This window comes from Nipponia nippon, unplaced genomic scaffold (assembly GCF_047370975.1).
Source record: "Nipponia nippon isolate SJK-2023a ecotype South Korea unplaced genomic scaffold, ASM4737097v1 scaffold_15, whole genome shotgun sequence".
Lineage (NCBI taxonomy): Eukaryota > Metazoa > Chordata > Aves > Pelecaniformes > Threskiornithidae > Nipponia > Nipponia nippon.
In genome coordinates this window covers 9023578-9038530 of record NW_028262331.1, presented here as the reverse complement: position 1 = coordinate 9038530, position 14953 = coordinate 9023578, and the positions used below count along the sequence as shown (strand labels likewise).

Here is a 14953-nt window from a genome sequence, read left to right as displayed (position 1 = left end):
TGGCTCCATTCAATGATGTGCTTTTCACATCGGTAAATTATTTTAATGCAATTACTCATTAATAGTTGCAGATGTTAGAAGATCTTTCTGACTCCAGTACTTGTTGGCAGAGGTTCTGATGGATATTATCTTTGTTGGTATCTTTCTCTTTTCTTTTGTCTTTTTTATATAGAGAAACATTTAAAGGACACTTACAAACACTGCCTGTGTCTGAAAGCAAAATGGTAATGTATGTTGTTTAGGCAAAAGCATTCAGTCAGTCTGTCTTCTGTAATCTTAGCTTTTGAAGATGCATCTGGGTGTCTGAACAACTCACATGTAAAGCGTATGGAGTGTAATGGCTCTGTACATCTGTGTATCATTGGAGTGGAGGGGGATGCAGACAAGCCTAATAATGGGTAGATGTATAAAGAAAAATCTAATCATAGTCTTCTATTATAAAAAATGCCCCTAGAGATCAAACAACCTCTTGGTTGTCAAAATTTGCTCTGTTGAAGGAGTTCATATAGAAGAGATTTTACATCTGCAAAGAAAGATGGTTGTGTAATTTCAATAGAATGTGGTCGGAGCCTGATGTTGTTCTGCACCACAAAAGACCTCCTCAAAACCCTTAAAAAAAAACAAAATCCAAACCAGATATTGGTACCAAGTTACTATTTCTGGACATCGGCGAATTGCTGAAGTTTGCCTCTGCTAGAGGAGGTTGTTCACGTGAGCTTTTCCAAACCTGTATGTGAAACCATGGTTTCACGACTAACAAGGCAATTTGGTCTGCAAATTTCTGCAGAAAGTAGCAGTGTTGTCTGTGTCTCCCATTTTTTTATTCTGTGGCTGAGCTGCAAACTGAAAAGGTTGTTGTTGGTTGTTGTTGTTGTTTTATTTCAGTTGTGCGTGCAGATTTATATTTCAGCCAAATTAGGAGCTGTACGTTTGTTAGAGCTTATGCAAGAAGCAGCAGGATTGCCTCTTTTACTGCTGCATTTTTTTCACTGGTGCATTCTTAGGTCAGGCTAAGTCAACTGCAGTTTCACCTGACTCATTTTTAACTGAAATTAATTAGAAAGTGTTCACATAATGAGCATTTTTGGTGGATAGGTATAGATGCTCATTTTTGTCAGAAAGGTGGTGATTAGTGTTTGCAAGCCTTTTCATTGACCTAGTGAGGAACTGAGATGGGATCCTGCAGATGCTCTGCCTTTTATATGCCTATCTCAAATAATTTTGTAAACGCAGTGTAATAGTATAACTACTGCAATTATTATATCGTTTCTGAGCCAAAAGAATAAACAGTGCTATATAGTTTGAGATGTATAAGTGAAAAGTGCTAAATAAATACTTTGTCTGGTTTGCAGGAATATAGTTCTAGAAAGCATGGATGAAAAAGATCGAATCTGTTTCATATGCTGCCAGTGCAAGACTCTCGTGTGTTTTCATTAAAGGTACGGTACTTGTCAAAGAGCAAAAATGTGTTTGTGAAATTGATGTGTTAACATAGATGAAGTTCAGTATGAAAGTAGTTGAAGATCCAAGCTAACTCATCAATGGAAAATTTGGATCATAACCTAGTATAGTTTCAGCTTTTCTGATTAGACCAGTGGTTCTTGTTTTGTCACGGTTTAAATATGAGCTTGTATATGTGAACAGTTTTATTTTTTTAATTGCTATAGCTGGACATACTTAGTGAGGAAAAAGGTTCTAAGAAAACAATAAAAAACCTGCTGAATTTTCCTGCAATGTGCTTATTTTGAAGTGGGAAGGAAGTGAACTGACATGGATAACATATGAACCTACTATATCTCCTTGATGTGGATATTAAAGGAACCTTGAAAATAGTTTATGGGGAAGTTGTTGGAGGCTTCTAATTTTAAATTCTTAACAGGAAATCATTAAACTGTAGAGGAGCCAACATAACAGACTGTTGCTCTAAAACAAGAGCTAAATGCAGAGCATTCACATGAACTTGTCAGATCTTTTTTTAATGCTGGTATTTTTTTTTCTTTCATGTTTACTGCAACCCAGATAAATACATTTTCATTTTTGTATTCTTCATATACATCAGTTCAGTAGTCACACTGTGGATGAAATGTTAAAGCAATGCCGTTACGGTTGTACCTCAGGGAATATGAAAAAACTCAGATTATAATCCATCATACCCAGACGTTGTTAACTCCTTGCACGGTCAGGTCCTGTGCTCTTTCATTGGCTAGGGAAAAACCTTTTAACATGGGAATACTGTTCGGTTTGATTTTTCTTCTTTTACGTGGGTTTCTTATGCTTTATCTGAGACTATTGCTGAGATGACTGACACATTGCGCATAGGCTACGCAAGAGACATAAGAGGTACGATAACCTTTGGTCACTATCAGCTTGGCTTGTTGAAGCTTACATAGGTGCTGGAGGAAGGAGAAGGATTATTATGCGGCTGTGAGCAATAAGACATGAAGGTTAGTCACCGAAGTCAGCTGAGGTGCTTTACATATTAAGAAGGCTTTAAGAACGTAGGTTTGCCAAAGCCAGATGGGTAGTGCTGCTTTCTGCTGTTCTGTGATTAATAAGTTTGTGCCCAGGTTATGAGCTTTTTAGGTATCTCAGCTATTGATCATTTTGTAGTTTTCGTCTGTCAGAGAAAATTAATGGCTCTTACAAATATAACTTTGTGTAACTTTAAATAAAGCATGCTACTAGAAAAGAGGTGGCAGGATGCTGCCCCCCCAGCACTGGCTTGTGTTGTGGAATTAAGGTGAAGTTGAACGTACCTGTCTCGGTTCTTTTTATTGTCTGATGCAGCTGAGGGACAGGAATACTGCTGTGAAAAATGTTAGTGCCTTTGTGAGCCTTCTTCCTCGCCACTCCTGCTGAGAAGGTAGACTCGTTTATTCACTTGGGTGAGTGTAGACCTATGAAATGTTTAATTTCAGATTCACAGGAGGTGTCATTTGAGGAGCAATGCAGTGCATTGGTGCACAACACTTTCTCTTGGTTCTTCTGTTTCTGCTACAATGTACCTCTCTGTTCCACAGTATTTGAGCGTCGGGCGCCTGACCTCATGCGTCTTGTTCCACTTTGTGTGTTTCTTTTTCTTCTTTTTGCTTTTTCAGTCTTTGAGCCTGTGGATAGGTAATTCTCAAAGATACCCTAGTGCGATTGCTGATGGTTATATCTAACAGATTAATTGATGCGTTAGCAAGCATTAGAAAGTAAAGTAATTAATGGATGTCATGTCACTTCTGATGTCAGCTAACCTAACAGATGCATCTGGGTTTAAACTACAGCTGCTTAATCTATTTTGGCTAAAGATGGGGTCTTTCTTTTTTCAAAATGTAATTAATTTGATTTAGCTTAAGCCATTTGAGAATTTTTTTTAAATTACAGTTAAAAGAAAAACTAAAAACTTTTCATCCACAAAAGAAATTGTGGCCTTTAATTTTGATAAATGATTTGAATTAGTTGAACCAGACCAAGCAATAATAATGCCTGTACAGCCACTCTGAAGTGGATTTATTTCAATAACTGTTAGCCAAAATGAGAATAAGCTATCGTCAACTAAATATCTGATTGTATTTGGTTTAGAAACATTTCACATTAAATGTTTGTAGCTCATAAAAAAAAAAAAAGCTTTTAATTTTGATGAGCCACTTAACCTAACTTCAGAATCTTCTGTCTCCAAAATAGCTGGGGGACCGCGGGCAGTTTCTGCTTAGCATTTGGTTCCTTTAAGTGTAAAAACAAGAAAAGAACTCCCCCATTTTTATATATGAGAGTGAGAGGTGCATGAAAAAATGCTAAATTGCCCTTCAGTTATTGCCTATTAGTTAGGTTCTGGAGTGTGGAAACTGCAGGGGTATTTACCATCAAACTTCATCTTTATTGAAGTTTTCCTCCCTGCATCTTTGACTTTTATGTACATGTTCCTGTTTCGGCAAGCGTCTGGTTTAGTTGAATCGAAGTTTGTTGTGAACTAAAGGACTTCAGGAGAAAATTAGGAAATATGGTTTTAGTTGCTGGAGGATATGTGCTGGTTTTGTGCCCTGTAAATCTTGAAGCACTTTTGTTTTCCAACGGTGGTTTTGGGAATGTAGTTATTGTGTGCAAAAACATCTTTAATGTATTCTAATTTAATTAAATTTGTGAATGTAGGCATGATTTATGTATGGTGCTATTGTCTTGACTGTAAAAGTTAGTATTGACACAAATGAGGCACTTTATTCCACTTGAAAAGGCAAAAGCAATACTTGGGCATAAAAAGAAGAGACGGAAATACCTTGGAGTTTGAAGAGGAGTTTCTTCCATCGTAACTAATGCTTTCTTTCCCCTTTGTTTCCTTAACTTCTTTACAAATACCAGACTACCTAGAATATCTTTATGTAAAGCGTAGGAGTCAATCTGTTTGTTTCTGTTCTGGAGTAGCCTATGATTTTCCACTCGAAGTTGTTTAGGAAAGTATTACCTATATTGAGTGGTACTAATCCTTACACAATAACATCTCTGGCTACATTTATTCAGCTCTGAAATAGGGATATTGTACTTCTTGGAAGTAATAGACTTCAGTTGTGCTGATGGAGACATAGATCTGACAATATTATTTTGTCTTTTTTTTTTTTCTTCAATAGTTTCAAGTCAGTTTCCTTGTTTTCTGGCTACTTTGTATTAAAAAGTAATTGAAAAAAAAATCTGTTCACCCCCTTTTATGTGTGCTGTGATGTGGATGGCAGTGGATCTGCAGGCCTGGCAATTGACTTGCCATGCTTTTATGTTAATTAAAAGGGAAATAGGGATATGTTGTGGTGGTTTGGATTGTATAAAGGTCAAATTAGTCCTTGCCTCCTTTATGCACCTTTAAAGCATACATTTCATCATATATGTCGCAAATGTACTTGTATAAAATACTCTGTTATGAAACTTAATGGACAGATTTTTAAAGCAGGGTTTCTCAATTCTATATTTGGCTGATGATCTGATGATTGATCTGATGGTATAAACACCTGGAAAATAGGAAGGGATAGTTATCTTGCTGGATTAGTGTGGATTAATTAATTAATGTTTGTAACAGGTTTTCTAATCCCTAGGTGCTCTAGAAATTCAAAGCTTTGTTGATATATTTCTTATTTTTAAATACTGTTGACTTTAACGTGGTTAATGGAAGGAGATCCAAAGTGCTTGCAGTACTTAAGCCAAACAATTATCTCTATTTTACTGTCAGTAAAATGTATTTTTGCAAAATTCAGTAACGGTTTTAGCTGTTCTAAGCGTGTAGTGGGAAGGGGCTCTGGGAGTTGAAAGTGGTGGTAGATCACAAATAAAACGGTGTCTAGAATTTCAGCTATGAAAATGAAGTGTACAGAACCCTCCAGTATGCAGGGAACATCTTAAAAGTCTGATGGTCATAAGCGTAAACACTGCATCAGCACGTCCCGCAGGATGCCTAATTCCAGGGAAATCCCCGCTGGGAATCCTTATTGTCCAAGCGGGAAGCGGGGCCTTGGGCGGGCGCGGGGGGGCTGGAGTAAGTGCTGGGATTGCTGCAGTAACGTGGGGAGTCCCGTGCTTCCAGTTAGCAGCTGGCGTCTTACTTGGGGCTAGTGAAGTGTGTGCAGGGCTCCGCCTGTCGCGGGGCCGCCTGTCGCGGGGCCGCCTGTCGCGGGGCCGCCTGTCGCGGGGCCGCCTGTCGCGGGGCCGCCTGTCGCGGGGCCGCCTGTCGCGGGGCCGCCTGTCGCGGGGCCGCCTGTCGCGGGGCCGCCTGTCGCGGGGCCGCCTGTCGCGGGGCCGCCTGTCGCGGGGCCGCCTGTCGCGGGGCCGCCTGTCGCGGCTCGGCCCCTGCGGTGGGAGCTGCCTGCGTGCCCGCCGGCCGCCGGCAGGGGGCGCCGTGGCGGCCGCGCCCGCGCCCGGCCGCCCCTTCCGCCGCGGCGGGGGGCCTGGCGCGGCGGCGGCAGGGGGCGCTGCGGCGCGGGACGCCGAACGCCGCCGTTCCAGCGGCGGCTGCGGAGGGCGGGCGGGCGGCGCGGTGCCGCGGACGTGCCCGAGCCGCGCCGCTGACATCAACAATAGTCCGCGGCGGCGGGCGGGGAGCCATCGCGGGCGGGGAGCGGCGAGCGCCGCCGCGCCGAGCCTCCCGCCCCCCCCCATGGAGGGGCCGTACTCGCTGGGGGTGAGCGTGTACTCCGACCAGGGCGGCAGGAAATACATGGAGGACGTGACCCAGATCGTGGTGGAGCCGGAGCCGCCGGCCGAGGCGGAGCGCGGCCCCCCGCACAAAGGCGGAGCGGCGCCCGGAGGCCCGCGCCTCGCCGAGCCCCTCGCCGAGAGCGGCCGGCGGAGGGGAGGGAGCCCGCGGGCGCCGGAGGAGGGAGCGCTGCCGCTCGGCCCCGGCTGCGGCCGGTGCCCGCGCCGCTCCGTGGCCTTCTTCGCCGTGTGCGACGGGCACGGCGGCCGGGAGGCGGCCCAGTTCGCCCGGGAGAACCTGTGGGGCTTCATCAAGAAGCAGAAGGGCTTCGGCTCGGCGGAGCCGGCCGAGGTGTGCGCGGCCCTGCGCAAGGGCTTCATCGCTTGCCACCGGGCCATGTGGAAAAAGCTGCGTAAGTTACAGGCGATTGGCGCCTTCCAGCCGCCCCCCCCGTCCCCTCCCGCCTCGGTCCCCGCCGGGGGAGCAGGTAACGCTGCCAGCCCGCGGCCTTGCCGCCCAGCCGCCGCCGCGCCTGGCCGTGCCTCTCCCTCGGGTTCCTCTTTCTCCTTTCTGCGGGGCCCTGCAGTGAGAACCGAGGGGACGGCGGATCCCCCTGCCCCCCCGACATCACCCCGGGGCGCCGGTCGCTCCCTTGCCCCGTACGCTGGTACCCTCTGAGCGTGGGACGTCCCGCTTTTAGCCGCCTTTTTCTCCCCCCGCCCGCCTCCCCCGCACTGTTGTGAGTTGCGTGCCTGAAAGCCTCCCTCCATCCCTGCTTCGGAGCAGGGCACCCGCGCCGCTGCCAGCATCGTTACCGTCTGTGTGCAGGGAACAGGGAGGAGAGGAAGAAGCGGGATGTGACTTAAGGTGTTGAATCAAGTCATTCGGTAAAACAAGAAAAACCGGAGAGCAAGCTGTGGGAGAAAAGGTAGAATCAGAGGGTGAGGGCACGTTGTAGGACGATTGTGCGATGTAGCTGGTGTGATTATAGAGGTGCAGTTTGTTTTCAGGGTGTTGCAAGTCCGATCTCCAAATTCGATTTATTGGGAGGTCTTAATCTTGTTGCCGTGAGAAATTGCACGGAACTCCCACTTAGATTTCCCTTGTCCAGAGTATCGTGAAAAGAAAAAAAAAAAAAAAGTAATTCCAACAAACTTAAATGGGCTGGGACAGTGGTTTTTTCCTAACTGTGCCTTGATTCCAGCTGTTTCTGTTGAGTTCTGGTGGAAGGATTCGAAATGTGGCAGTTTCATAAAATCATTCGCTCATTTTATTGTTTGAGCATGGGGGAGTATGCAGTGTACCTGACAAAACAGAAAACACACTCAGTATCCTGAAGATTATATAGCTTGTTTGCTTAACTGCAGTAGGATAGGAGTTGGGGTCCTAAATAGGTAAGGGTAGAGGAGAGGAGAGTGACAAGGCAGGTGACAGTAATCATTCTTGTTCTCTTCCTTCTCCCTGAGATGTAGCGAGACTCCAGAATTGAGTTTCTGAAAGGGATTTTTTTTTTCTTTGTAAGGTGAGGGTTATGGCTTACAGTATGGTCGTTGTTTATATATAATGTGTAGAGTCTGTGTGTATTGTGTTTGCATTTATGTGTTCAAAAGCCCCAGAAAGAGAAAATATGAGAACAGTGAACAGCATATGAAGACAGGCAGGCAGGAGGGGAACACGGTAAAATTGGATCAAAACCACAGACAGCAATACTGACAGTTGGGCTTGGGAGGCAAACAAAAAGCAAGAGTTGCACTTAGAGCACCGTGGGGTTTCAACGAAGGGATTCATGGAGAGGGGATTATACTGTCAAAGCAGTTTCATTTTCTTTTTCCTTGAATAGCAAAATAGAGAAGTTGTGCAAATGTCAGATACTTGAAAAGAAACGGGGGAAGGAATAGCAAGGTTGAGGGCACACTGATATTGGACAGAAAGGAAAGGGTGTGAATTGTAGAAGCACCAGAACTTGACCGCAACCTTGATGCTGGGGTAGGAGTGGCGAGTGGCACATGACCTCCTGGGCTGCAGACTTGCACGATAAGAAGGAGGATGTGTGAATAGGGCACAACGGTATGGGAGAAAGATAAGGACTTCAGTTTTGTAGTCTAGTATCCCCGATCTGTTATTTGTCACTGTAACTACGTGTGAATACAGAATGGAGAGAGGTGGAGTGACAGAATGCAGGAAATGCTGTGTTAGTAATGACTGTTTAGCAAATAGTACTTGGGTTGTGGAACCAATTTAAATTGTTGTGAGAAACAACATAGCTCTGGCAATGAGCATTTGATGACAGCTTTAGGTAGGCTATATATTAAACTTCTACGTAGCATGTTTGGTCTATACTGATTTCTGCTGCATGTGCATAACAGCTAGAGTTTTATGGGACAAAAGCATTACTATATCTAGTTTATAACTTCTCATACTATGTTATGGAATCTAAGTGCAAATTTTACTTACAGTAAATAATTTTCCATATCGTCATGTGTAGAGCAGATCTTTAACTGTGTATTGGTGATACTGTGGATGTGAAAGGGAGACTGGGTATTTTGGTATCTTGCAATGGGGGCGGGAGAATGGTTTGGATTTTTGGTGTAAAGGATGGAGTGTTTTTATTGCTTCCAGTTGACGGCCATTGGAAGAGAAGCTCATACGCAGCTGCCCTGTTAGTTCTTGGAAGCTGTGGGGTTGTGCCGGTGGCCATCTCCTGTGATAGACAAGAAACATATTGATGATGACAGTATCAGAAAAATTAAAAATACCCCTTTGTCATTGCTGATAATTTTGGGGTTAATTATGTAGTAATAAAATTATCTGTATGCTAAAGAGTAATTTCTGGAGTAAAAGTTCTTTGAAGCCTGTTTCTACAACTGGCAGTGGTAGGAAAGGCGTTTGCAAGAAGCATACTCGGGAGGTCCCAGATTTTGATGTGACTTTACTGAGGATTGCATAAGTTTATGTTTCTTTGGTAATTCATTGTAGAGCCAAGAGCTTATTTTTAAATGTTGTGTTTAGGCTGATACTATTAAAAATGTTTTTCAGCATTACTAGTTACAATTTAGAAAGAGCTGCATGCTTCTGCTTTGGTTATAACTCTTCCCGTTAAATTTAATTGAAGCAATAAAAGTCCAATAATATTTTCATCACTTGTGTAATAACAAGGGTTTTTTTGTAATTTTCACTGCAAAGTCATAATTTCAGGATTATTCTTATAAATGTTTAAGAGTTTATGTATGTATTCTTATCTGAAAAGGACCTAGACCACTTGAGGCAATGCAGATTTTCAGGATAACATAAAATTTTTGTGGTCTATTGTGGTAGTAAAAGTTCATATAGCATTTATTTTTTGCAAGTTTAGTAAGAATTTTAGAATCAAACTTATTTGAAATGAGGTATTGTAGTTTGACTTAATGTATATAAAAACAGTGAAATAGAAGTGAAATCTATTCTCTAGCAATTTTTGTTTCCCAGAATAATCCTGAATCATTCTCAAAAATAAACAGGAGCAGAACTTCCACAAACATGTTTTGGAGCAGTCTGTGTGTTTCAGATCACACGCCAACCATCATAAGTGGATTTGCTTTTTAGACTGTGGCAGAGTATTTTTTTTTTTGTTGTTACAGATGTGGTATCCAGGTGTATTTTGGTGTAACAGATATATTCTTTGGCATGGGTTGTTTGTTTTAAGCCAGTTCCTACCACTCTCTCCAGTCCCTCCACCAGAAGGGTGAAAAAAATAAGAAGTAATTGCGAGTTATGTATAAACAACTTACAGTCCTGGAAAGCTGCAAGGATTTGTCTCTTGAAACTGTCTACTGTTGTAAGGAACAAACTAGATGATACATTTGATAGCTTCAGATAGCCTGAACACCTAACATGCATTTTTTTTCTTCTATATTTTTTCTTTTTTTTTGTCTTGGAGCAGTGGGAAGTGCATCTGTTTAACTGGAAAATGTGGTGTTTCCTGGGCACGTATTGTGAGAGCCTGTAATAGGCAGTGTTGTTAGTACCCTGCTAGACACAGACGTGGGTTTATCTCCTACTCTCCATCCGCATCAGCTGGTTCAGTGTGCTGCACTCTTTCATAAACAATGTGATTTTCAGATCTAAAGCCCCCTAGTCTGTCCTGGGATGTATCGCTGTTCCTAGTACATAGCTTAATAATTCATGACAATACAGAATTAGGGCTACAGGCCCACAAGGAAACTTGGACTAGCTTTGTTTTCCCCAAAGGGCTACCAAGAGGTATTTCTCTGTTGCTAAAGCTGTAAAAGTGGTATGCCATCCATGAACGCTTCAGGTTTGTCTTTGAAGCGTGGATTTTCTTTTCAGAGCTTTGTTTTAATTTCAGGGTTTCTTCTAATCTGTCAGCTTGTTGTGGTGTGAAAAATGGGCAATAATTTGCTCCGAACTTACTGTAAAGTTCTAAACTCAAAAGTGGGTGGTATTTAACATCGTTACTTTGAAGGAATGTTACTAATGCCAGTTGTGTGCTTAAGGAAAAGCTCGTGTTTCTATTGGAGCTGGTGTGGCTAGGTAGGGAAAGAAGTGTTATGTGTGTATTTAAGGAAGAATGGCAACTGGAGCTGATGTTTCTACAAAAGGAAGAGTTTACTCTTAACTGTTAATTTGTATATATTCTCAGTTATTTAATTTGTTAGAGGAGAAAATGCCTTTTGATCATACCTGATCATTTGGACTATTGTGGTATCTTATAAAAGAAATATATGCCCTGTTTTTTTTAAGTCAGAATAATATTTTGTCTTGTATCTTGCATCTAAATACAAGAAAAAGAACGAGGTAAAAAGAATAGGCTTTAAAAATAGCATTTGGCGAGTTTTTCTGCGTCATGGTAGTATGTAGGAAAAGAATTCGGCAAGGAAGAAAACTTTCTTGATGATAGTGTCGTGCATATGTTTGTTTTTTAGGGGTTCCATAGAGTTTGCTCTATTTTTTTTAATGAATAGAGGGAAAGAAAAGATGCAACCAAGTCAAACTTCATGAAGCAAGACACTTTATGCTTCCTGTCCTATGTAGCAGTTGACAATTTCAATTTACCGGCTGATATGCCAGCTACAAAACTAGTTGAGTTTGCAAACGGAGAGTTACAACACTGAGTGAAGGGTAGTGCTTTTCAAGGAGAGGGAAAAATTGTTTTAGAAAGATGTCCTATTACTTAAGTTACAGAGTGATAAATACATGCTCCTGATACGTGGAGGAGTCGGGTAAGTGACTTCGATTTTAATACTCAAGCTCAGAAGAAAACTTGGGAGTTTTGACACTTTCGTTCATTTCTGATGAGACACAATCTCTAAAGAAAGGACTATGCTGTGCTATATATAATACTTATCTCTAAGCAGGAGTGAGGCATAAACTAAAATCCCTTGATGACAGGCAGATCTAATTTCTGGTTCTGTTGGAGCCTAAAATCTGAGGCTGCTCTATCATTCTTTTTCTCATAAGTGGGTGATTTCATTCTCTGTGCTTTTCATTCCCATAGAGACTGATTTGACTCTCTAATATATTTTGTTGCTATTGAGGGATTGTTACACTGACAGAAACTCATTAGTTGCAGCTTGTTTTCTGTTAAGTGCGTGGTTGAAGTCCTCATTACCACTTGGCTTCCTCCCTCATTTGCTTTCCATTCGGAATGTGTTGGATTTAATATCCACAGTTAAAATTGCCAGACAAAGTACTTCCAATAAGCTGATTGAATGTTTGTGTTCTTCAAATAAAGCTACTCCTAGGGAGAAAGTGTATTTTAGTATTTAGAACACCAAGCTAGAACTCTGGAACTTAAATGTTTAAATTACGCTGGATATCTTGGTAGCTAACACTGAGGAAATGCAGCTTTTATCATCAGACTGTCTACGTAGTTCTGCTTCTCCTTCAGCACATCTTCCATGTCTTCTCGTTCTTGCCTCGAGCATGTGAACATCGTTCAGTGGCAGTAGAACTTACTAAGTTCCTAATCTTTTGCTTCTGCTGAAAACTTTTGAAGTTTAAAATATCTAGAGGGGGAAGGCCTAATTGTGGTTGGTTTGCTGTTTGGTTGTTTGTTTTTTTTTTTTTCTCCTTGTGTTTGTTGTGCCATAGGAAAGTAAATAATATAGTACTTGGGCAGCCTGGCTTGCGTATTTCCTGCAAACAGAACGTGTATCACAGTGGAATTTTTATATTGTACGGTGTGAGCGTGACTTGTGAAGTGCAGAAGATAGACTGTGACAAGGAGATGAGTCTCCCTCCTGAGTTTGTCTGAAGACATGAGTGGGTGCAGTGAAGAACAAACATGAGGTTGCTGTTGACAGTTGAAACCAACCGATAACTGGGAACTTGAATTCTGTTTTCCGAGAGTACTGAAATAGGGACGAGGACCGGTATGGATAATCTTTCTTAATTGGGATGTTGTCTCAGTCGTTTTGTGGAGTTTCGGAAGTGGTACTTGGCTGTGTAGGCACAAAAATAGAAAAGGCATGAAAGAAATTTGGATTGGGCATAAATGGGGAGAGTAGTGTAATAGGAAATTAACCTAAGCGTTTGGAGGGCAAAGCAGTTGAAAGAAGATTTCCCGAACTGTACGTAGTTCATGCTGGTATAGGTATTTTATTGTTCTGAATTCAAGGGATGTCTTCTGCAGAAGATTTGATATTGGGTTATGAATGGCATACTCTAAATAGTCTGCATTATTCAGTCCTCTAAAAAGAAACGTGAATAAAACAGTTGAGATGTTATTGAACTTAAAATGTTGTTCAGCATATAAAAGTAAAATAGCATTTTCTTTCCTTCCGAGGGGGTCAGGAACGTCCAGAAAACCTGATTGCCAGTCAAATGTCCAGACAAAATGACCTTATTTGTGATGTTTCTACGTCTTCAGACAGGGAAGTGAACAGTAGATCTTAAGGGAACGCTTGAACAATTCCGTTCAATGCTCAAGGAGCGCATCTTCCCCCATATTCTTCTAGTGATGCTTGGAATATTAAACCAGAGGAGACAGTTTTTTGAATTCTATCTCAGTGCTTTGATACGGGCTTTGTCTATATGTGTCAATTTAAGCTGTAGCTAGGGGATTGATGTTATGAAAATGGGGGAGACCGGAGGGCACTGGTTTGCCTGGCTATGCTATAGTTAAGTACACTCTGCATTGTAATGTTACACAAGCCTCTGTGACACACCCTTCATCTTGATCTTCAAAACATTACCAGTTCCACAGAATTAAAAACAAGGTGTTTTTATTTGCTTTTTTTCCTCTCATTGCAGCAGAGTGGCCGAAGACCATGACAGGTCTCCCAAGCACGTCAGGAACTACTGCCAGCGTGGTAATTATCCGCGGCTCAAAGATGTACGTTGCTCATGTTGGCGATTCAGGAGTGGTGCTGGGGGTCCAGGATGACCCCAAAGATGACTTTGTGAGAGCTGTGGAGGTGACACAGGACCACAAGCCAGAACTTCCCAAAGAAAGGGAGAGAATTGAAGGCCTTGGGGGCAGGTAACTGTCTCTGTGCTTTTTACTTCAGGTTTGATCTCTGGGTGCTATTTGTGTCTTGTGACTAAACTAGGCTTAAGCTTGCTTGTTTTAGGGGTGGGGGCAAGCAAGCTGGTGAATCTCATAGCCTATTTCTGTTCCTTCCCTATCTATGCTCTGGTTTCTTTCTAGCTTGTTGGGGAATAAGTTACAGTGATCCATTGTTACACTGTTGTGCTTTTCACTAGTGGTTTATGGTATAAACACAATTTTAATTTCCTGGTGTATTCCCATGTAGCTGAGGTGTGGTTACAATTCTAAATGTTCACTGAAAACTTTGAAAGTGGAGATACTGATATTTGACCTATTTTTCACTAAAATCTGAGGGGGGAAAAATGCCTTTCCATATAGATAACGATACGAGTTCTGGAATATCCGTTTTGTCAAATGGTGGAAACACAGCAGTTTTGACACAAAATACTCTATAATTTCTCATGCATTCTGCATTGTTCCTGAGGTGACAATGGCAGCTGCTGAGTAGCTTCTTCAAAGCTTCTGTTTAAGGAACACAAAAAAAATCTTAGATTTGAAACAAGATGCTGTGTTTAAATATACACTTAAAATGTTAGAATACCACATTTTAATGTGTATCTTTGTGTTAGTAATTTCTTCAGTGTCAGGAGCTGGCAGATGTTAGAACCAACATTGTGGTTGATGCGTGTTCCCTGTGACTGAGGAGGAAAGCAGGCAGGTTTGTCAGATGGCACTAATGTTTTGAGACAAACCTCAGGGCTCGCATTTGGCGTGGCTTCGCAGGAGCTCTCTGTTCTTTCGTTCTATAGTACCGCACCAGATGGATGGGCACAGTTTCCTTCTCTTAGCAGTTCAGAGGCAGAGATCACTGAAGGTTTTCCTGTTGACATCATTTGTACGAGAACCCTGTCAGCTCATTCACCTTCAGATATTTGTATCTCTAGCAGGTGGAAGTTGATCCGTTAGCTGTATTGGTAGCTTTTCAGAAAGGCTAACTTGCAGTTTTGCTAGGTTAGTACTTGTAAATGTATAGGTTTCCAGGCTGTGTATCTTGGAGATTGAAAGTCTCTGAAGCTTCAAAGAAGCATTCCCTGGAACTCTGTATCAACAGGAATGGTTAATTATTTTTTTTTTTAAATCTTTATTTTTACTGGTGTTCCTTCTGTTTTTCCCAGGCTGGCTGTTGCAGGCTATTGTGAGGCAAACGGTAGGAGTGAGGTGGAACTATGCAGCTGTGCTTATTAATGTCTTCTCTTTCATGAGATCGAATTGGGAAAAATTAATGGGAGAGCATAATTGAATCT

At 42.2% G+C, this 14953-nt stretch overlaps 1 protein-coding gene across 3 annotated transcripts in view; it reads left to right on the top strand.

Moving 5' to 3' along the window:
- The first annotated feature begins 1352 nt into the window (after positions 1-1352).
- PPM1D (protein phosphatase, Mg2+/Mn2+ dependent 1D) overlaps positions 1353-14953 on the top strand; it is a 32874-nt gene continuing 19273 nt past the window's right edge. For 2 of the 3 annotated variants that reach the window (XM_087751819.1, XM_087751818.1), the window contains exons 1-2: positions 5957-6572; positions 13412-13640. In XM_087751819.1, the coding sequence (XP_087607945.1) occupies positions 6122-6572; positions 13412-13640 (680 nt within the window). In that variant the 5' untranslated portion in view covers positions 5957-6121. Of the gene's footprint in view, positions 1440-5956; positions 6573-13411; positions 13641-14953 lie in introns of those variants that run through there. The other variant, XM_087751820.1, reaches the window with a different exon arrangement.